The 23,432-nt window shown below is 41.8% G+C and overlaps 3 protein-coding genes across 5 annotated transcripts; 1 reads left to right on the top strand and 2 right to left on the bottom strand.

The window, feature by feature from the left end:
• Positions 1-466: 466 nt before the first annotated feature.
• Positions 467-8,271, top strand: LOC117542208. 2 transcript variants are annotated; one of them, XM_034209762.1, is made up of 3 exons: positions 467-1,775; positions 3,089-3,727; positions 7,699-8,271. In XM_034209762.1, exons 1-2 carry the CDS (start codon positions 753-755, stop codon positions 3,620-3,622), a joined length of 1,557 nt encoding a protein of 518 aa, XP_034065653.1. In that variant the 5' UTR covers positions 467-752; the 3' UTR covers positions 3,623-3,727; positions 7,699-8,271. The 2 variants fall into 2 exon arrangements, with proteins under 2 accessions (XP_034065653.1, XP_034065651.1); XM_034209760.1 differs by having other exon boundaries at positions 7,696-8,271.
• A 5,378-nt stretch (positions 8,272-13,649) lies between these two features.
• On the bottom strand, positions 13,650-18,636 carry LOC117541446 (protein-lysine 6-oxidase-like). Its single transcript, XM_034208596.1, has 7 exons — positions 17,616-18,636; positions 16,855-16,963; positions 16,225-16,362; positions 15,976-16,132; positions 14,985-15,080; positions 14,736-14,851; positions 13,650-14,555 (listed from the first exon to the last, which is right to left on the bottom strand). The coding sequence occupies exons 1-7, from the start codon at positions 18,418-18,420 to the stop codon at positions 14,549-14,551; spliced, it is 1,428 nt and encodes a 475-aa protein (XP_034064487.1). The 5' UTR covers positions 18,421-18,636; the 3' UTR covers positions 13,650-14,548.
• A 1,763-nt stretch (positions 18,637-20,399) lies between these two features.
• On the bottom strand, positions 20,400-23,320 carry LOC117541590 (proline-rich protein HaeIII subfamily 1-like). 2 transcript variants are annotated; one of them, XM_034208805.1, is made up of 3 exons: positions 22,033-23,320; positions 21,689-21,835; positions 20,400-21,515 (listed from the first exon to the last, which is right to left on the bottom strand). In XM_034208805.1, exons 2-3 carry the CDS (start codon positions 21,782-21,784, stop codon positions 20,952-20,954), a joined length of 660 nt encoding a protein of 219 aa, XP_034064696.1. In that variant the 5' UTR covers positions 21,785-21,835; positions 22,033-23,320; the 3' UTR covers positions 20,400-20,951. The 2 variants fall into 2 exon arrangements, with proteins under 2 accessions (XP_034064696.1, XP_034064704.1); XM_034208813.1 differs by having other exon boundaries at positions 21,689-21,832.
• Positions 23,321-23,432: the final 112 nt, after the last annotated feature.

Genomic DNA, 23,432 nt, shown 5'->3' with positions numbered 1-23,432 from the left:
CCTTTTTCCTGGCGGCTGGATTCTAGGTGGAAGAGAAAGGAAGAAGTCCTAAATTCAGGTACAGACGACTGTGAGAGAATATACCAGAGGCAGGATACGGAGTAAGGAGAGGTGGAGTGAGAGAGAGGAGAGCGGGAGAGGGGAGGGGAGGAAACGGGAAAAACACAGTCAGAGAAAGAGAGAGAGAGAGAGAGAGAGAGAGAGAGAGAGAGAGAGAGAGAGAGAAGAGAGAGAGAGAGGAGAGAGAGAGATGAGAGAGAGAGAGAGAGAGGAGAGAGAGGAGAGAGAGAGAGAGAGAAGAGAGAGAGAGAGAGAGAGAGAGAGAGAGAGAGAGAGAGAGAGAGAGAGAGAGACTAGAAGCCTGCAGCAGCAAATGAGACAGCACAACGAGGCGGGAGAGGTAGAGAGACGGGAGGGAGGTGGAGAGGGGCCCCGTGCAGGAGAGAGGGCTACAGGGTGAGGAAGAAGGAGTTGAGAAAAAGTTAGAAGTAAGAGAAAGAGGGTCCAGGAAAAGATTGGTGCAAAGATTAATAACTGCAGGAGAGAAGAAGAAGGGAAACAACAGACAGGAAGGAAGGGGAGGTTCTGGGTAGAGAGGAGGTAAAAAAAAAAAAAAAAGAGCTGAAGAAAAGTTTTCCTTGTGGGAAGACGCAGATGAGGAAAACAGAGCGAGTGAATGAGAGAACCGAGAGGGGAGGAAACCAATTGTTTTCTAAGGCGTTTTCCACTCAAGCCCCTGGACTTCTTTGGACATGTACACAGAAGGCGCACAAACAACGGGACACCACCGGTTTCACCAGCAGCAGCAGCACATCAACAACAACAACACAAGCCCCTGCTCCTGCCAGCACTGCGTCCTCTATGATCCGCCAGCGTTCAGCCATCACGGTGGGCCGGGATACCCACCAGCATCAGAGAGACACACGGACCACCCATCTCTGGACTGCAGGAGAGACATCCAGGCTCCTCGGGTTAAAGATGTAGGAGGGAGAGCTTTGGTGGTGGACAGAGCAGAGAGGAGCGGTCATCGCAGCCCACAGAGGAGGCCTGTGTTCGGGGGGCCGGACCCTCACAGCCAGTCACACGACTTCAGCCAAGTTTGCCCCTGGGAGCTGAACCCTGCCCAGTGGAGCTACCCTCCGGAGCCCGGGGTGAGACACTACCCGTCTGTCAGGGAACAGTGTGGCTGTGTGGGGCGCGGCGACACCAAGGCACACCCTTTTAAAGCCGGGATACCTCATCCTCTCCCACATCTTCAGGTCAAAGGTCAGGGGTACCGACACAGGAGGACGGTCCGGTACGTCTGCGTGGACGAGGAGGAGGAAAGTTATGGTTGTAAATCTGAGAACTATCATTCGGAGCCACATAAGCCTCATATAGGTCATATCAAGCCGAATGGCCACTGTGGACCGAGGGCGGTGTTCTTCGAGGGAGGGGAGGAAAGAGATAGAGATCAGGACCGGAGCAGACTGAAGGGTGGATCAGAGGAGGGCTGTAATGGACGCAGTAGCTCTCACAAAGGTTTTTTCCCCACAGAAGTCCCCCAAAAACAGTTGAACCAAAGCAGACAGAAGGGGTCCTGCGTCCCACCCTCTGGCATCACCAACCCCAGTCCTGAGCCCCCAAAACCGACGACTCACAGCGACCACCGGAGCCAGGAGGTAGTGAAGCAGAAGAGGAGGCAGGACTCAGTGAGAGATCAAATCAGACAAGTGGTGACACATCTGGAGGATGTGTTGGGGGGTCTGAAGCAGGTTCACGTGGAGATGAAAGAGGTAGGAAGGTCTATTATTATGGATGTTTATTCTTTACATCAGGCGTCAGGTGCAGATCTCGTCCGGATATAGTGACATTTAAAACGATCATCACAAAGCTCAGATGTCGAGATTCAGTCTGACACACGTCTGTGTTCCTGAGAGCATGCTGACTGCATTGTTTGTGACTCTGTCATCACCTCTTACCGAAGTGATGATTGAGAACGATTTGCTCTGACCTTTAGCAGGCTATAATTGGCAGTGAGCCGGCCAACACTTTAAAAAGCTTGGCTTGAGACCGTTACTAAGTTGTGCCTTGCTCTTACAGTCTCCATTTTATATCCAGCTGTAAAATCGCATTGATTCACAGCTAAATGTATGTGTGCAAGGGCTAACATATAGTCAGGCAGCAACATTACGAGTCAAACAGCTTCATGAACGTGAATTAGGACAGTTGGCAACAAAAGGGTGAGAGTAGATGTGGATTAATGCTTCAACTTTAGCACAGTCAGTGACAAACATGTGCTTATAAATATACTCAGTGGTGGAAGACGTACTGAGATGTGTTACTATGCAGCAATTCAACATACTCCATTACCAGTAAAAGCCCTGCATTTAGATACTGCACACAGGAGTTAGGAGCACAGAAGAATTATCACCAACAAAAGAATAACGAATGAAAGTACTAATTCATGATTCTAGCTGTTAGTTTGTATTCATATAACTGTAAAGCCCCCTGAGACAAATGTGTGATATTGGGCTATATAAATAAACTTTGATTGATGTTAGGTTTGAACTATTTAAACAGCTAGATAGTTTAGTCCAGAGTTCTCCAACCACGGGGTCGTGCCCCTCCAAAGGGTCAGGAGATAAATCCAAGGGGTTGTGAGATGGTTAAGGGGAGGGGAGAGGACAAAAGTAAATCCATCTTTGTACATTGTTGGCAATACTTTTTGTGAAATATTGGAAAGTTGTACTTCTTTTTTAAATGACAATGAAACTTCTCTCTTTAGAGGTGAAACGTATCTTTGGTAGAACTGAAAACAACAACAATTGGTTATTTAAAAAGGGGCCTTAAATGAATACTTTTTATTTTGTGTCGGGTCACAGGCCCCCAAATGTTTGGAAACACTGCTTTAAAGATTAAGAATCCTTTGTTTTGTTAAAGATTATTATGTAGAATCGTAATATGAAAAGTACATGATGACCATAGCTGTCAAGAGTTTGAATTGTAGTGTAGAAGTCATAAGTGGATTCCATTTGAAATACCCCCCAAAAAAGTGCTCTCCATAAGTAAGTCTGGACACGTATTGACTCTCATTATTATCATTCAGGTGGTCGAGCAGATTGATCGTCTCACAGCGAGTATCGACCTCAGCGATGAGGCGCCCTGCATCACTCAGGGGACGTCCAGTTACTTATCCTCTCATCCTGGCGACCTCAGGCTGGCCCTGTTGCCCAATCACAAGCCTGCTCCGGTCCCGATGTCGCAACACGTGGAAGAAGATCGCATCATCTTAAGAACAAACTCTCCTTCTCCTGTTCACATGGCATCCGTCGTTAAAACCAGCCGCTTCACTCCACCCATCCACAATAAAGACATCAACCATGAGAGGCCGGGGTTAAATGGCCACCTGCCTCACCTGTATCCCCCCAGAGACCCCCACCATGTTGGCCAAACTCACCCTGAGCAACTCCCACACAGCCTGGACCCTAAAGTCATTATCGGGAACAGCACCTCTAATTCTAGGACTCAGAAGCCTCCTGTATACCCCCAAAATGGGCGCTGTGGGAAGGGCCCTCATCCGAAACCTGTGAGACCCCCTGTGTACCCCGAGAGAGGCAGGGAGAGCACCAGCATGGTGTGAGGAAGGGGGAAGTGGTCTGTCCCGGTGCCAAAGGGGGCCTGAAACATGAGACCCTGCTGCAGCGAGTGGAGGTCAGAGTGGGACCAGGCAGGGGAACAACTCATGGTGAGTTCACACACAAGAGGACTTTTCTCCCCCTCTATTTACACTGTTGATGTTTCCATCTCAGCTGATGACGTCGGCCTTGTTTACTGGCAGCGTAGTTTTCAAAGTCACTAAATGAATTGCAGTGTTTCTCCCGGGTTACAAAAAAGGGTTTATGTGCGTGTTTGATGTCTCAGTGTGTGTGTGTGATGTCTGTGTGTGGGCGGCAGCGGAGGGGGCGTAATGTGTCTGCTGTTGTTGATGTCACATGGTTCTTCACCACACTGCAAGATATGTCAGTCTGGGCTAGGGAAATGAGAAATGTGTATTTGTTTTTCAGTTTAGTGACACATTTGGTTGCAATCAGCCTGGAGGGTGATACACCTCCATATGTTGAAGTAAAGTTGAACTTTTATGAGTAGATTTAAGTTATATCTGATCTTACAAAACAACATTACTACCAATCTTAAAACCTTCATCTCAAAATTGTATTTAAGTAGAAAAGATTTTGACAATTGTTTTCATCACATCAACCTGAAAGCAAAAAGGAGGATCAAATCTCAATGGAGACTTTTTTTTTGCAGTGTTGCTTAGTCATTACTTCGAAGGAACTGAAAGTTGGCGGGAGCTCAGAGGTTTTTGGCAAAGGAAGACCCCACAGCCGCTTGACTGAAATCATGTGACACAAACGAGGCGTCATCATATTTACAGGATGATCGTAGCCTTACTTCAGAATTGGCTTAGTTTACTGTCAGAGGTGGATGAGGAGGAGCTTTCTTCTCGTGCCACAGAGTTAATAACAAGATGCCGATGATGAGAAAGTCCCTGCAGCAGATGTGGGGAATTAAACAAACAGTTCCTTCTAAAAGTCCACCTTTACAGAAGCTGCAGACCTGCATGTTTCTGCACTTCCCTCTTGTGCAGAGTATGCGTAACTGCAATCTATTTTTCTAGCCTGTCTGAGTTGGGCAAGCACAATCTGGTTTTAATCATAAAACCTCCTGGCCACGTGCCAGAAAAGAGCGAGGCAAACTCTCGGTATATTTGTGACGTCGTCCATATAAACATCAGCACAGTGAAGCAGCTCCTCACTTTGTGCTGCAGCGAGAGACGCGCTAAAGCTTCAGGTCGAGGCTGGCGGCCAGAGAATCGGGGCGAAAAAGTGCATATGCTTGAGTTTTCAATTATAGAGAGACAAGAGTTTAATTAGTTGAAAGTGTAATGTAGCTGTTCAACACGGCACTCTCTTTTCACTTTCAAAGTCTTTCAGAGCAGCTGACATTTTAAAGGCCTGAATTATCCGAATTAATCACCCAGAGCAGATTTGGTGTAAAAAATGCTAGCACAACATATTTTATACTACGCAACCCAATGACACACACACACACACACACACACACACACACACACACACACACACACACACACACACACACACACACACACACACACACACACACACACACACACACACACACACACACACACACACACACACACACACACACACACACATACCATGTATACATCACTTCAGGGGACTTTACATTGACTTACATGCATTTCCTGGAGACTTATCCTAACCTTAACCATAACCAACACATGCCTAACCCTAACCCTAACCCTTACCCTTAACCTTAACCTTACCCTAACCCTAATCCTAAACAAGTCTTCACCCTAAAATTAATGATTCCCCTCATGGGGACCTCCAATTTGTCCCCATAAGGGCGGCGAGTCCCCACACGTGACTGTGTAAACGGATTTAGGTCCCCACAAGTATAGTAATGCTAGGACACACACACACACACACACACACACACACACACACACACACACACACACACACACACACACACACACACACACACACACACACTTATTAATACTTCTACTTTATAGTTTATCTTTAACCTTTATAAATGTTCCCTTTCACTATCCTCTGTTTTGTGTTCAAAGGAAACTATTACGTTCTTCTAATGAGGTTGTTAGTTCTCTTGGGTTCATGTTTAGTTGTCTTGGGTTCATGTTTAGACACAAATTACATGGGGCAATTAACTGGATCAACATCAACACAAATAATTGCATAAAAGAGGCTAAAAAACAAAAAAAGGAAAGGAAAATAGGTAATATGAAATACATCAATACTTGATTACCCATAGAGAAATGTAAGTGTTTTCTTAGAAAAAACTAAAGCATATTATATTTGAAGGAACGTCTATTTGTTCTGAAAGTAATAATAAACTTCCTAGCCCTGTAGTTTTAAGGGATCAACAATTGCTCATGTGTTGTTCATGGATAGACAAAGGAGAAATGGAAAAACAAATTAGCTTAAAACAAGGCTGGGTTAGGATACTGTTGAACCCCGAAGATGAAAAAGAAAGTGATACAAACTCGGTAATTGCCCCCCAGATCCCTGAGGCCTTACAAGCCCCAGCTGTGTCCGTCGTAATAATAATGGGTCCTGTGTCTTCAATTTTAAAGAGGACATATTATACTAATTTAAGTAAGTAAGAACTCCCTCTGGGGGGAACTTTGGGATTGTAGCCCTTGCAGACCATTGACATGCACACAAACCTTTAAAACACACTACAGGAAAGGGAATACCAAAAAAGTCTAATAGAGCCTCTTTTAAAACGTCATTATTGCAGTTTATTTAGTGCTTTCACGGGACACATTCCTGGTTAGATTTCTGCTTAATAAGATTGCCACATACAAATTGGTGCACTGCAGTTTGAGGCCAGGTCGTTTTCCTGCGGAGGAGTCCTGGATTCTGCAGCTCTGGGCTGAACGTGACACTCATGTTTATTCTGTTTTCAGGTCTGTTCTTGTTGGAAAAGCAACAGGTTTCACACAATAAATCAAATGGCTTATTTATTTGATTTAAATGCAGAATTGACTGAAATCCTGATGAAACACACAATCTGAGCAAATAAGTGACACATAGATAATAAAGACATTTAGTTCGGATCAACATCATAAGATCATAACGACTCATGATTTTATACTTTTCAGTGTAGTTTATTTTTCTACTTTGTATTCACATTATGTGATATATGTATGCTTTGTGCTTCTGTTGCTGCACAATTGATTGCCTTTTGATTGCATAAAGTTAGAGTCAATAGGGGAGCGCAGCTCGTTTGCCGCAGGGCAGTCTGACCCAGCCCAGTCTCCTAAAAATAACATCCCATACAATGAAAAACAATAACGTTTTGAGGGAAACATATTTTATCCTAAATTATGGTCCCAGTTTTTACACACGCGGTTAAGTTTTGGCAGCAAAAATACTTAGTTAAGTTTATTTAAAGAGTATGGTTTGGGTTCAAATTAAGACGTTTTTTACGCAACTTAAAGAGGCTCTGTTATACTCCTTTCCAGTATTTTGTGATCTACTGTGAAATGTCTCCATGCTTTAATGTTCAAAAGGGTCTTTATTTTTCTCATACTGCCTGTGCTGCAGCACCCTCTTTTTTAGCTGGCTCCGTTGTGATCAACCGCTTAGAGATGTCCCGCCCCTTAGCCAATCACGTACAATGTGTTGCAGCGCTAGCCAATAGAAGAGTGAGTGTTACATCGTGATGTCCCTATGTTACAGAAGGCAACAAAGGAGTCCAATGTTACCTTTTGTTTGTTTAAACAAGTCAAATGTGACATTAAATTCCCATCGAAATGTAATGGACAATACATTTTGTGTGTCCTAACATGACTTTTTTGAGACGATTATGTTAAAAAAAACATTTTAATTTCAGAAACAAGGACCTGCATACATGTCCTCACTCTCAAGGTCTAAAGCTAGCACTTTAGAAAGACAAAAGCACATAAGCAAGCACATGTGGCTCTTGATAAAATCTGGTTTACAGAGCTCCTCCACAAGTGAGGCAACATGACTCACAATGACACACACACCGACACACACACACACACATCTGGGATCACTGAGGTACAGAATCTAAATGTCTCTTTTTTCTTCTTTGTTGTTATGATGTTTCCAGCAGGAGCTGATGCCACTGAGAGGAGCTGTCAGCGGGAAACAGAGCACGGCCTGAAGGTGGGGATATTTCCAAAGGGAAAACTCCCCCCAAGAGTCGACCTGCGACCGTACGTCACGCAGGCACAGGAGCATGGAGGAGTGGCAGTCACACCTCTGAGAATTTAAGCTTTACTGCTTCTGTTGAGGTAGATGCAAATATTGAGCAGGGTAAACTGTGAAGATAAGGAATCTTTTCATAGCAATGTTTATTTATTTTATAATGTTTTTGTATTGCAAAGAAATCTATTTTCAGGCAGCTTACACTAGTCTGGATACTTAATGTATGCTATATCAAGATTTGTATCATCCAAGCTATAGTAAAGATATGTTACAAATAAAGACTGTTTTTCTCAAAGTTGAATGGTTGTTAAAGTTTGTAATAAAACAATCAGTAAAGAGGCAGGGATATTAAAAAGGTAGAGATTAAATTGCAATACAACAGACTCTGCTATGTTCACACAAATCAATCTGACTTCTCATTGACTGCTGAATGTCCCACATTTCAATAAGAAATAAAATAATTGACGCACGCATTTCATTTCCCCCGACTCTGGTAAATTATGTATGCATTCACTTAGTCTGACCTAGTAATCCCAAATGGTTGTGGATGTTGTGAAAAGACTTCTCTGGCTGATCTGGAGATGGCGGTGTGAGGTCCCTCGTGGCCTTATTCTGTCAGGGCGTCACAGGCCAGCCCGGCCACAGTCTGTGTTTCTGTTTGTTTAAATCTTGTCTGAGATTTTCACCACTCTGCTCTCACAAGCTGCTTCTGCTGCTATCAGAGCACACCGCTTGCCCTACTGAAATGATCCTTCCACATCACAAAACATTCCTCACTTTCTGTCTCTTTTTATCACTGCTGGAGAGCTACAGTATTGGGTCTGATGACAAACTGTTAACTGTTCTGACCACTTTGTCACGCATCTTATAGAGTCATACTGTTATTATGGCGAATGACAGAGGAGTTTGCAAAGAGTCGATAAAGAGCTGAAGGTCGGACAGATAGTTGAGGTTAAGTGTTAAAGAGCAATATCAATTGTCAAAAGCAAGATTCTAAATAAATAATGATTTTTTTCTTGGCACCCCGAGCATCCTTTTATATCATGATTCAATAATGGTATATACTAGGGCATTTTATTATTGAATAATCGTCCCATTACTTCCCATTTGAGTCATCTTTAAGAGTTTAATATGTCAGGAAATTGTGATACATTTCCTCAGTGAAACCGAAAATCAGGGCCGTCTAGGAAAACTGCTATAACTGTCCAGCTTTGGTCATAAAGAGATGCCAAGAAACATCAAGATGGAAGCGGGGAATCAACTCAGTGAACAACAGATACCAAGGATGCTGGCTGATGAAGAAGACGAAGTAAGCTAGGTAGCCAATATAAGGCTTAGTCATCTTGCCAAATAGTGAGCCTGTGTTGATGTATGAAAACTATGTTAGAACTGGTTTATAAAAGGTTCTTAATGATTAATAAAGTGTTTACAACCTAATTAATAACGTAATTATAAACCCTTTATGAATCCTTTATAAGGGTAGTCTTATTGTGAAGTGGTACCGAACACTCAAATAGCTCTTATTTAAATCACAATGTCCTAAATGTGTTTTTAATTCCCTAAAAGCTAAATCCAGAGATATCTGTCGTGCTCTTTTTGGCTTTATATGCCAGTAAGCAACAGTTATAGAATTGAAAATGGCTGTATGACTGATAATGCTGTATCCAGTTCTCTTTATACATCTAAGGTTACGGCGAGCTCACTAAATATGCTCATGTTCAAATTAATCTAACGTTCAATCAAACAACTACAGACATGCATTTCACTTTAAATGTTATTTAACAACAAAAAGGTTTACATCCTCACATTTAAGAAACTGGAACCTGATAATGTTTGCTTAATAAAGTGATTGACTTGACTATTAAATCATGTGCAGCATTGTATCTCTTAAAATCTGTGTTTTATTGCAAGATCAAATATTTGTATAGCTTAGTCATGAACTGTGTCAGAAAATGTTCCATATTCCAGATACAACACTCTGCGTGCTATTCATAGGAGAGGCCTGTTTTGGCAGCGAGATAAAAGTATTGTCTGAAAACGACCTTTCCCCAAACTCTTCTATTTCTAACTCCAACTTTCAAAACACATGTCTTGTTCAGAACGCTTTGTGAATGCCAAGTTGGAATCGGAAAAACAATCATCAATCCTCAATCCTCAGAGCGATCACTTTAAGGTCTGCAGGCCTGGATCTCAGTAATGTCTGCTGCACCTAAAGCCTCTTGGACTTTGAGAAAGGCCATGTCTCGGACGGCTGTCCAAGTCTGAGCCTTTCTGCATACCCAGTCTGTGAATCTTGTCAGACAGAAGGCACACCGTTTGAGCCCTTGGCCGTGCCGCCTTAGCAAATACAGGAATGACTGGAATTTCAGACAGAGATTCAGACCAAGAACTCGCTCGTTTGTCTTATCTACCCAAAAATAATACATAAGTAGGATGCTGGTAATACCACAAGTGTCAGATTGCTGTCTAGAAGAGTATTGTTTCCTGGTGTGTTTGGATTCTGGATGGAAAACCACAACATGCTGAACAACTTCAGTCTGAGAGGCTACAACCTGATACTGACACACAGTGCTAAACCCAACAAACCTCAGAACACTTTGGAAACAGGCAGAAAAAAACTTAAAGGAATAACGTGTACTTCTAATTGATGGAAAGTGAATTCACTGGAAAAACAAAGAGATCAGATTTAAAATAAGCTATGGCCTCTGAGATACAAAAGTCAGCAAAGAAATCTGAAAGGTCAGTACAGACTGTCAGTACAGAAAGTTTGTATTGTTTAGCGTGGTGACATTTGTGAATGGATCTCAAACCATGGGAATGAACTTTCCTTCTTTATCGACCAAAAAAAAAACTGAAATCGTTGTACATTTCACAATCAGGAATGTTGTGTCAGCCATACCAGTTACAAGCTAGCAGGCTAACAAGCTAACAATCTAAGAACCAACATAAGCAAATAAAAGATGATAACTTACCCTTCTGATACGTCTGCTGGACGTCGATTTTGTTGCACAGCAAACTCCTCATCTGAGTCCAACATGTCTGAATCTTTGCAAGCATCACGAGCATCTATTTTTTGATGCCTGTAGTGTAGACGGGCCGTTATTGTACAGCTCCTTCCACGAGTCAACATAGGAGCACAACAGTAGTGGGCAGGGTGCTAGTTATATTAGCATATTTTAATATGTATATAGACAGAATTAAGAATGTAATTACATCACAGTATTTTTTATTTATAACAGATAAGAGGGAAGAGAATCAGCTAAGAAATAGTTGGATAATCAACACTGAAGACCTGTGAGAGAATGAGGCCTGCTTATATACTGCAAGGCTGATTAGTGAAATGGGAAGGAGGTGAGTAAGTGAGCGGGGAAGGTCACGTGATGGAAAAGGCGGGAAAAAGGGTATTATTGAGCAGACAACAGGATAAACACACTGCTTTAGATCTATTATATATCATCTTGGAAATCAAACTTACAAAGTGTTTTATAACAGGACAGAAAACAAGCTTAGTAGATACTCCAAGTTGTGTTTTTTTTAAAGAAAAACTGATTATTGTGGGGTATTTTTTTGGACTAAGTTTCCATCCAAACAGAAAAGTGCAATCCACTGTTTAAGATCAATTTGGGATTTTCTGTTTTCTTTCTGTAGACATGAAACACATGTCACACTTTAGGAGTGAACAAAACAGAACAGATTGCTTTACAGAATAATGAACACATGTGTTTGAAGTGAGTGCTGAAGAGTTTACAGAGAGTACAGTGGATCAACAATAAAAAGAAAAGAAAATTCTTTGAGCCAACTCTCCAAATACCACCCAAGACACAATACCACCCAGCTTGAGAGAGGAACGCAATTCATCATGACTCCAAGATGACTGCCCTGTGTTTTGTTTCAGCGCGTTATATATTTTTCACACATTTACGAGGCTGTGTCTGCTGGTTGTGTAAGTGACCCCTGGGGTGAGGAAGTAGCCCAGTAAGTCTGCCCTACACGCCCTCGCTGGTCTCTGGCTGACCCCAGCGCTGTTCTTAATCTCAACGGGATGACAGAAATGCTGAGGAATTTCTCTGCTCTGTGCCTAAACCAACCTGTCAAGACGCTCTTCTTAGGCTGTGCACGTTCCTCTGTTACGTCCCCGTCGGCTCTCATGTTGCCCCGTTTTGTTGAAATATGACCTGCAAATACCAAACCCTGGCCTTAGTAACCTCTCCAAACACAACCCACCTACGTGCAGATGCATCCGGAAAATGTCTCTACTTGCTACAGTATGTTCAGTGTTGGCTGCAGGCAGATGACAAAATCCCAGCCCCTCCACACCTTACCTACCTGTATGCTGGGTTGTGTGTGTTGAAGCAAAATGAGAGGTGCCAGCCTAGCGCTTTTTTCTGGTCTTTGCCAAAGCTGTTCTGTGCTTGTGTAAGGCTAACGAGAGCCTCCGTCCAGATGCTAGTGCGAAGCTACACAGCTGAGCAAACAGTCACCGTCTTCTCTATAGCATGACATGTTTAAAATGACATGCCCGTCCAAAAAGGAGGAGACCAGCTGAGTTCTGAGGAACAAAATGAGCCAGACATTCATCACCTGATCGACTTGTTAGAACAGCTTAAAGTTCAACATCCCTTGAATTTGTATTGGCTATTGGGCTGACAATGTTAGTCTGACTTTGAAGTGAATAAAGAACTTTGTTAAGAGAGTGAAAAGTGAATACAATCTGTATTTTTCTTTCAGCTTCAGTTGTACTTTGTGACTTTGTGTGTATATCATTTTTAGATCTTTAAAAGTAAGCTTTTCCTACAGCGACCTTTTGCCAAAATAGTTACTGTCTGTAAATTGGGAAAATTCCCAGACAGGCAAGAATGGAGTTGATGGGGGGATTTTCCAGACACTTTCAATAACACAGACAATCTACTCTGGCAGGGAAGCACCTCTGTGACTTCAAATGTAAACCGTTTCAATTGGGCTTAATCTTCCCGGTTCGCTGCTTCTTTAAGCTGAGACTCAGTGTTCTGTTTAGCTGTAAATACCCAACATCTGTGCATTAAACAGAGTATGCATTGTCTGGAGCCTGTATGTTTTCCAGTACATCATTCAAGACATTCAATATATATAAAAAGAGTGATTTGTTGGAGATAAACACATATTTGAGTAAAGTACTGCAAACTCCAGAGTCAATCCAATCTACGCAGGGTTGATTTTCTACCCGTCTTTCTTTTGCTGTTTGAAACAGTCTAGTGCTTGCTGCAAAAACACATTTGTCCTTGGTAAAAACATCTTGGAATGGAGATATTATTTGGCGGGTTGTGTCAATCCTCCCACTTAGACAAAATATTCAGTTCTCTTGTAAACGACTGTCTTCTTAGGCAATCCCCAAGGACGTGAATTAAGCTTAATGCAATGCTCTCTGGGCCAGAAAGGAGTTTTTTTACAGCAGCCGGGAGAGACACTTCTCTCTACTGTACATGCACAAAGGAAGAGATAGTGAGAAAAGGCCTCCATTCATGGTGCTCTGGCTGAGTTGTAGTAGATATGGCACGGCAGTATAAGATCCTGCGGCCTGTGTCTTCACAGCGGACTGTCAGCAAACATGCCGCCAGCGTCTGCTGCCGCCCTGTTTGTCTCTGAGGCCACGATCTGCACGCATCTCTCAGAATGAAGCGCTTCTTCTCCTCAACAGGACAAGGACCAAATACTGATCCAGTCCTGCACAGCACTCTGATACCTTATTTCCACTGAGGATTCTTGATTTAAAAATGTTTGAAATGACTAAAATATGACTTAGATATTTGGGCATTTTCAAAAGAAGAAGCCTGTGGTTATCATTCAAAAATATATTTGTTTTCTATAATAACAACTCCCTCTCTCCTTTTCCTCTTTATTGCAATAACTCCAGCATGCCAACATATTACAACCAACAAGGCTTTAGCAATATTAACAGTTTGACATAACAATTTCAAATGTTTCATTCACTCAACAGCACACATTTATAAAACATACTTCACTATGCTACCCTTACTATTCAATATCAAATTAGAAATTTGCCATTTTCTAATCTGACCACGAATAAGTGATATTCTGAATTTGTCCTATTGTCAACTAATCAAAACAGTCAGTGAATTGATCCTACAGCACTAACACACACTGTCCTGCTACTATACATACTCACTAGCTGTTGAATAAAGTCCCTTAATAATTTAGAAAATTGCTCCTATTTTAGTCATATTTGCTAAATACTCTCAAGCCGATATGTTTAGAAATAACAATTTGTTTGTGACTTCAGTGGTAACCAATGGAGTTAGGGCTAAGAGCCCCAGACTCGTAGAGAAGTTACACATTGAGGGTTGACATTAACAAAACACAGTGTATCTTATGCTTTAAATTAACTGTGAAAAATACTGATGTACGAAGCAAGAAAACAAACAAGACAAAGTGGCAACAAAACACATTTCAAGCAATAAACCAGCAATCCAGAAATACATGTATATGAACACAGTACTTTTGGCCAGAGAATACAAATATTTTGGTCATGATTTAAGGCACATTTGTAGCATAGTAAATCTGATCTGACTAGTTTAATGTACAAAATATGTGTAAACGTTGCATTCATTTCCATTCAATGCAACACAAGACTATAGCAGTTGCAATAATACTCGAGCACCAATTGCACTTTTTGTTAGTCATAGAGTTAAATATGCTGTACAGTACAGGGAAAGATGTTTGCTGTTAAACCCTGCAGATAGTACTTGAAAAGGAGGATTTCAACTCCTGAAAAAGAAAAGAACAATTTAAATACACAAATCCAAATTGTAAACACACAAGGCTTCATTCAGCATCTCTCAATTGTTGATCGAATGTTTTGCCATTTCATCTTTTTATTCTTGTTTATCTGGATAGAGAGAACATCACATGCAGCGTTCATATTAAACAGAAACAGTGGTACGGTACCTTGATACTCGGCAGTTGCGTGTCTGAACATAGATTCCTGTGTATGTGATATCACATCTCACTATGTTGTTGGTGAAGTCTGACTCCTGGACGCTGGAATTGGGGTTCACAGTAACCTGAAAATAATCAGAAACCGTTTGAGCAGCTCTGCAGGTTTCTTAGTAAGAAACATTTCGTGGTTTTTAGAAAAATCCATAAATAAAGTGTTTTTTTTGGCAGATGATATGATGTTCATGTGACATGTGTTACCTTTAAGATGTAGTTCCCTGGAGGCACATCAGTGATGTCGATCCACTGGCAGTCGATGTTGGCAGCGTAGACGTCATGGCATCCCGGGCTTAAGCCCTGAGAACACAACCGAAACACACTCATTGGCAACTCGTGGCTCTTGAGACGAATTTTACAAGATTTTTCCTACAAGTGCTGCAAATGAGACACATTTGAGCTTAAGTTATACAAACAGTTCTTTGGAAGAGAACTGAGCCAGAATCACAGAGCCCAGACAACAGATGAAATAAGTATTCCCAGGTCCTCGGGATGTTTTCATTCTATTTTAATGACGTTCGCTGAAGTTCTACTTTAAAACATTTCTCAGCAGTGGACCTGCAGTATTTGCCAAAAACTCCTAGACAGGATACTGTGCAACTCTGAGCCTTAGTCAGACACTAGGTTGTGTTTGACTTAGTAAATCAAATTAAAATGACACAGTGGAAACAGTTGTAAAACACTTGCTGTGTCTCTGGAGAAAGTGGGAAAAGCCAGACAAAACTACTCAAGTGGTTTCATTTGAAGAGAGTGGATTTTCAGGATGAAACTTTTTTTTTCAAGACTTCAGGATTGGCTAACTCAAGCTTACCCTATAAGTTGGTACAAACAAACTATATTCAGATCAAGAGATAATTACTCAGGTACTCATTACTACCCGTTTATTTTAACAAAAAAAATCAAACATTTCCCATACGGTGAATCTGTGTTATTAACATTCTCCCTGTAATGTTTGTTATAGGCTGGCAAGTGACTTAAATGTCGAGTTTTTATGAGATTTAGTATTGAGGACAGGCTACTTTACTTGGTGGAACTGCCTTCCCATACTTTGAACCACATACTGTAACCATGCATTTTAAACCTTAAACTTTGCATATATCTAGAGATGGCAGTGAGGCTTTTTAATTCCTTATTATTGAAGATAATACAACATTTACGTCACACACTGACACTGTACTGAATACTTGTATGTTACCTGCGTGTGAGATGTACAGGCGTAGCGCCGCCTGAATCCAGGTTCACAGCCCGTGTCCTCCAGACAAAAGCTGGCTTTGTGTCCCTCGGCCACGTTACGTTCAGTGACGATGTCCAGCAGGTCGTAGTTACTGAAGGCGTCCATGCTGTGGTAGTGTCTGAAGGGGTAGAACAAAACACATTAGGCCGATCTGAGGGTGTAGTTTTTTTACCATGCAGGTTCAATCACTCTCATTCTAGGTAAACTCACTGGTGACAGCTGTGCCAGTCCCACTGATATCTGGGCTTGACAGGAAGGAAGTCCGTGGTGCCTTGGTTGATCACTTTCTGGGGGAACCGCAGCAGGACTCTGAAGTCGATGTCTCTTACGCCGGGTCCATAAGCCGACCTTGGATGGATCACAGGAGAAACAGGCATAAGTGCTAATGGCTTGCTGTCAGAGTGCAAACGTTTTATTTTGCCATTGTGCCTAATGCTTTTGGGAAAACCAGTCCAGAACATTAATATATTGACAGGACATCATGTTGGACAATCACTGCTCCATAATAACCCTATCAACAATACAGTTGTCATGCAACATTGAAAAGTGATACATACGTAATAGAAAGTTATCCTTAAACAACCAAAGATATTGCTCAAACAAGTCAAATTAAGGTTCAATGGGCAGCCAAAACAAAGGAAATGCCAGTGTGTTGAGTGTATAGGTGTGTGTGTGTGTGTGTGTGTGTGTGTGTGTGTGTGTGTGTGTGTGTGTGTGTGTGTGTGTGTGTGTGTGTGTGTGTGTGTGTGTGTGTGTGTGTGTGTGTGTGCGTGTGTGTGTGTGTGTCTGCTTCAGTGTCTACATTCTGGTGAAGTGAATCATTTTGGCACAATAGCTCACCTGGCTAGACAATTCTCCTCGGCTGCACAGCGGAGTGCAAACATCTGCATGCGCTGGATATAAGCACCGGCCTGGATGGCATACGGGTCTGGCACGAGGTCTGGCAGTCCTGAGGAGACGGTTAAAGGGACAAAGGGTTTTGTAATTCTGAGATCTTTATGGTTAGAGTCATGGTCACTTTATTCACCAAATGTACTCAGGACTTGACTTGGGCCATAAGAAAGAAAGTTAAGAGGTTAGAAAAATGTAAATACAATCAATCAATCAATGTTTATTTATATATGCAATATATTTAATGATTATTTACAGTTCAGGATGATAATGCTATGCTACATTCAGGCTATTGTTTGGCAATGTATGCAAATTATTATAATGCACATTAAAAGACTGATGAATATGCTGCCTAATGCTGTGTTTGCACCTTTTGGACAGTTTACACAGTATACAGGCTTACTATCTCCCATATGGTGTGTGTTTCTTGCTTAGAATAATTAATTGAAATAGAGTCCAGGTTGAAAGTATACGAGCAGCTGTTAGTATTTGTTAATTATAAGTGTTTAATATCGCTGAGCTGCCAGATCAGGATTCAAAGCCCTAATAAGATGTCATCCCTTCTTGTAATTTAGTTGTTTCCTTTACTTGAGTGAGACATTGATTTAAAATAACACCTGATGATTCAAACGTAAGATTTGGCCATGATAATTTGAATCCATGCAAATAAGAAGGCTTTACATGTTCCATGATTATGATACTTAACTTACCATTTTGGAAATATCCTGTACCATAACCTGTGACAGGCGGACGGCGGTTGCGGGCCGATGGCCTCCCTCTGGTGGGATATGGGTTGTAGAAAACCGAATTTCTGTGGTTCTTTAATGGGTTTCGAGGGTCGTCGTTAGCCATGTTCTCTTCGTTAGCCATGTTCTCTCCGTTAGCATTTGCCTCGTTAGAACCAGCCTGACTGAGTGCAGTGGAAGAAGCAGGGGCTTCAGGTACCCTCTCCAGACTGGTTGGATGTGCTGAGATGGATTGATCGGTATGCGCGTGTTGCCTGGATACAGCCATCGCCTCTGGCACCGCGCGTAAAGGCTGGTATTGCGCACCGGGCCCCGGATCTCCTCCTCTGGTGTACAGAGCATCCATACGACTTCTCCTCACGGGTAGGTCTCTAACTCTTCCTGGTGCAGAGGCGTTGACGGTATTGGGGTGTACAGGGATTGAGCGCCGCGTGGCCACATAACCTGCAGCTCCGGGAGGGCGCTGATCAGTCCTCACCTGTCTGGACTCAGCCTGTCCGGGTCTTATCGGAGTGGCTCTTCTATGGGCTCCCGGCATTTGGCTCCAGGTGCCATCCCTTCTGCCACTCACATAAACCCTCGACTGGCTTCTGGACCGAACCGGAGCATGGTACTCTGAGCCGGTGCTCATTAAACTATAAACCTGCCCGTTGTTCTCCCACTGGATCCGGTTCCGCCAGGGGCCAACTGTGCGCTGCTGCTGCTGCCCAAACATGAGGGGAAGTTGTCCATGGAAAAAGTATAACAATAAGAGTGACCATTGTGCCATTGCAATTAAACTAGAAAAAACAAGTCACTCCTGTAAGTTAGTGATAAATAAGACTGTGGTGTGAATTGCACGCGCAGATGTTGCTTTGTGGAAAGTGGATGAAAAGCAGGAGTGCAGCTCTGACACAGAACACCATATCAGTCCTCAGGGGGAGAGCAGAGGAGGGCTGGAGACTTTCTCCTGCTCACTTATAAAATCCCAGTTTCTTACGCAAAGTCAAACTTTCTAGCAAGAAGATTTAACCCATGCCTCTCCGTGGCTTCGTTCTGTTACACAATACTTACACAAGGATGTTTGCTCAGTAAACTTTACGCACAGGTGTTAACTGAAGTCATCTCAATGTTAACGTTCAACCTGGATATTGGCAGAAACCAGTCCGCCCAGTAGAGGAAAATGTAAGCTTATGATCATTTGATTTCACTTAAACATCCCTTCTACTCTCCACTTCACTACGAACGAGAAAAACTTATTTGATATGACTTTAAAAATCCATTAGAGTACTTAAACAATTTAATTAAGTGCCACAAGTTCTCAGTTTATCCACACACAGTACGTCGTCATGAGATGGTAGGTATTTTTTTTGTTTGTATAAATGGTACTTGTGTGACAACCTTAGAGAGGCTGCACTGGCTTCATGGCCTCGTGCAGGACTGCTCCTCCACCACGAGGCGGCAGCCTCTGTGTGTCTCCATCCTGCTGAGGAGCAATCTATCATCCAGCATCATCCTGAGAGTCATGGTGCAGAAAACCAAACGCTTTTTATTGTTGAGCTCCTCCTTCCTGGATTCATGTTAAGTGTTAAGTGTCTAGAATATCTGTAGTTTGGTTTCCAGCTATATTAATTTGTTTTGGCAGAAATCCATATTCATCCAAGCAACTTTACTAAAAGTTCAACAAAATGCACAACTATTTTTTCCAAAAGGAAAGTACATACATTTTGTTATTAATTTTTAATACAAAATAGTATTATTATTAATGCCTGAGCTCGACAGAGTCGGTGCAAGGACTATTTGGATATTTGACTTTAGTTAAAGTAATAATACCAAAGTTTACAAATGTACAAACACTCTACAAATAAAGGTCCTGAATTTAAAAGCATAAAGCTAAATAGGTATTAGCGTCAACATATACTTAGTGAAGGTTCTAATATACAATTATATACATATAGGGAGATGTTTATGTCTTGTATATATATATATATATTACACTGTAATAATAATAATAATTCCTTACATTTATTATAGCGCTTTTCCAGATGCTCAAAGCGCTTTACAAATACACATTACACATATTTTTTATACATGCAATGGTCACTGTGGACAATACCCACAGGAGCAAGTTCAGGTGAAGTGTCTTGCCCAAGGACACAACGGCTTTACAGACGCAGCAGTGGCGGGTTTCACCCCTTGATCTGATGATCATTGCACAGCGCACTGCGCCACACCGTCCATCTTCACGCCTCGAGGTCATCGAGGCGCTTTAACAAGTACACATTGATATCATACATGTACTGTGGACATTACCCACAGGAGCAAATCCGGGTGAAGTGTCTTGCCCAAGGACACAACGGCCTGACGCAGTGGCGGGTTTCGAACTGTAGTTCCCCAGCACCCCCCTTGATCTGATGATCACTGCGCCAAAGCTGGGGAACAATAGTCTTGCAAAGGGAGGGGGGGGGGGGGGGGGAGAACGGAGTAGAAGGGGGAAGAAGAAGAAAGAGGGAGAAAGAGAGGAAAAAGAGGAGAACAACGATTCTCTTGCTCCCTGTTTCTCTTCTGCATGTAAAAGTATTTATATACAGAAGTACTTTAATAAAGACCAACAACGTATGCGTTTGTTGACTAATAACACTTGTGTTATGCAGTTAACTATTAACACATTTATATTAAATATTATATATTTCTAATACATATTAAGTAAAACGTATCTACTTCTTTCAAGTTTATTACATACAATTATTATTATTTTCTTTATCAGGGATAGTTTTGAAGTACCCAATATTGACCTGCTCATGGTTTGTGTGCTGTGGACAAATACTTAAATGTAACCATTACATTTAATATGAACTAAGAAGGTATTGGTGTTATAATGTATTTCTTTTAACAAACAAAGAGAAAACCTATAGAAATTCTAAACATAGCACTCCACTCAATTATTGGACAGTCACGTACTTGATAGAACCAAACCTTTATTTTAAAGTAGTTCAACTTAATAAAATGTAAAACAACCCATACAAGTAAGTAAGGTGCAGTATAACAAAATAACACTCTAAATGGGTTTTAACATCAAATAAACATTATCATAAACTTAATAAAATATATACATATCATATATATAAATAAATATCAAACTATACACCGAACTAAGTGTCCAGTGTCCATGCCTCTGGTGGGGGGATATACATTTTGTTATGTCCTCCAACCATTGCTCCTTTGGCACAATGTAGTTCACTACTCCCTGCACTGGCTGTGTCCAGTGTCCGCTGTCCCAAAGCTCCCACACCTCCACACGTGTTGGGTAGTATTTGCGGGTCAGTGTTTGGCTGTATGGAGCAGGAGCAGGACTAGGAGCAGGAAAAGCAGAGAGAGGCTGGCATTCAGAGCCTGTGGAGCAGCAACCAGGACAGGAACCTGTGAGCTCACTGGAGTAAATATCATGGAGCCCAAAGGTGGAGCAGGGAAGAGCTGCATCTCCACCTGAGGGCCAGAGGGTGGAGCAGGGAAGAGCTGCAACACCACCTGAGGGCCAGAGGGTGGAGCAGGGAAGAGCTGCAACACCACCTGAGGGCCAGAGGGTGGAGCAGGGAAGAGCTGCATCTCCACCTGAGGGCCAGAGGGTGGAGCAGGGAAGAGCTGCAACACCACCTGAGGGCCAGAGGGTGGAGCAGGGAAGAGCTGCATCTCCACCTGAGGGCCAGAGGGTGGAGCAGGGAAGAGCTGCAACACCACCTGAGGGCCTGAGGGTGGAGCAGGGAAGAGCTGCATCTCCACCTGAAGGCCAGAGGGTGGAGCAGGGAAGAGCTGCAACACCACCTGAGGGCCAGAGGGTGGAGCAGGGAACAGCTGCATCTCCACCTTTCTTTGATGCTTTGTGATCTGGAATGTGACAACAGCGAAGTTGAGGCATTTATTAGAAATGATCTATAGCAGTTAATGTTTCCAGATTTATAACCAAACACATTTATAATAAAAACTAGTTTGTAATGTTATTGTTTATAAGAGAGTTTAACAAACACGGAAATCAAATACACAGTCACGTTATGTTTGACCTTTTTGGTTGAGTCCATCTTTAAGATGGAACCAAATGTGGAGGTGATGCTGGCCTTGATATGGTCCATGTGGGAGAGGATATCCCTGCCGTACATGGACAGCACCCAGAGACTGCTTGGGAGGAGGCTGGGCTCTGGGGGTAACTACTGGGGGTGTGATATAAAATGTATGCATGAGGCATTTCTTAATCTGAAACTATCATCATTATGTTTTAGTCTGGAGTGAGTCACTCAGTGTAAATCCTTTGATTGATAATATTTGCACCAGTAAATTGTAAATGTTCAGTAATATACTTATCATATGTGAATAATAAGTAATAGGTACATATGTTTCTATACTTTACCTTCTGACAGAGGTCACGTCACTTCCGTTTCCTTGGAGCGGGTTTATCCCTCCTGAAGGCCAAAGCCTGTCCATTCTGCATCTCCCATTTCGTTATGGCTTATAGGTTTAGTGATCATCTAAACTTTAAGTAAAATAACAATGCAAGTGTTAGAGAGAACTACACTGCAAAGCGAACAACACTGATACCATGTTAACCATTATTTACACAGGTTATCTACACATATAATCATGTATAAACACACATCATGTTCATAAACGGTGAAGTTGTCCTGTTATCCATATATGATTGATGTATGTATATTGAATTACAATTAATGTAATGTTATATACAGTATATAGCTATCTTGAATATATATTCAACAATATACTGTATCCTTCCTGGAGCATATAACACACTTTATCATATCATAGTGAGCAACGATCCCTTATCTCACATAAAGATATTTATATCATATAATATATGATATACTTTACTTTACTTTATGAACAAATAAACTGAAAAACATAAACTCATAAAACGCCACCAGTAACCAATAGGCATCTTAACCAAATCTGTAAAGTAACTAAAGGTAAGCTATTAAACACATGTAGTGGAGTAAAAGTACACCATTTACCTCTGAATTGTAGTGAAGTAGAAGTACACAGTAGAAAAATATGGAAACACTCAAGTGAAGTACAAGTATCTCAAAATACAGTACTTGAGTAAATGTTCTTAGCTACTTCCCACCTCTGTGTATACAGTATATATGCTGTATGACTTCTGTACCACTGCTCACAGAAGTGTAGTTACTAATTACAACATGCCCATTCATACAAGAGTCGTTTAACAACTTATTTAAATTACTGTTGTCAATCGGATGTATAACACATGGCTGTTGACATTGATTAATATAATAACGTGTATTTAACCTAGACACGATAGCATTAGCAATGCTGGCTTGCTAACTTTATGCAGACTGAAGTTGCCGACCGTAATGTAAAAGTTGACGCCAAAACGACGGTTGTAAAAATTGATTTTATGACTGCCACCCGTCCCTGTAATTATTAAAACAATTGATAATTATATTTAATTAGTTGATGTGTAAGTCTGTAAATAGTAAAACAGTTAATCAAAAAAGCTGAATAGAGTACAAATGACAATCCTTAATGTGGCCGAGTATAAAGTACAGTAGCATGAAATACAAATATCCCAGTGAAGTCAAAGTAACTGGATGTGTTAAAAGGGGCAGATAGTTTGATATGGGTCACGGATGGGACACACACACAGAGTCAGGCAGAGCTCAGTGTGTGTCACCTCTCTCCTGCTGTGCCGTGGTGTGTGTTTCCTCATCCAAATAGGGCATCAGGACGTTGAGCCTGCATGCTTTTCTATTCTTAGTCAAAGACACCTCCCCCTGC

Source organism: Gymnodraco acuticeps, unplaced genomic scaffold (assembly GCF_902827175.1).
Source record: "Gymnodraco acuticeps unplaced genomic scaffold, fGymAcu1.1, whole genome shotgun sequence".
NCBI classification, from domain to species: domain Eukaryota; kingdom Metazoa; phylum Chordata; class Actinopteri; order Perciformes; family Bathydraconidae; genus Gymnodraco; species Gymnodraco acuticeps.
Note: the sequence above shows the minus strand (reverse complement) of the source record. Positions and strands in the feature narration are given on the sequence as shown.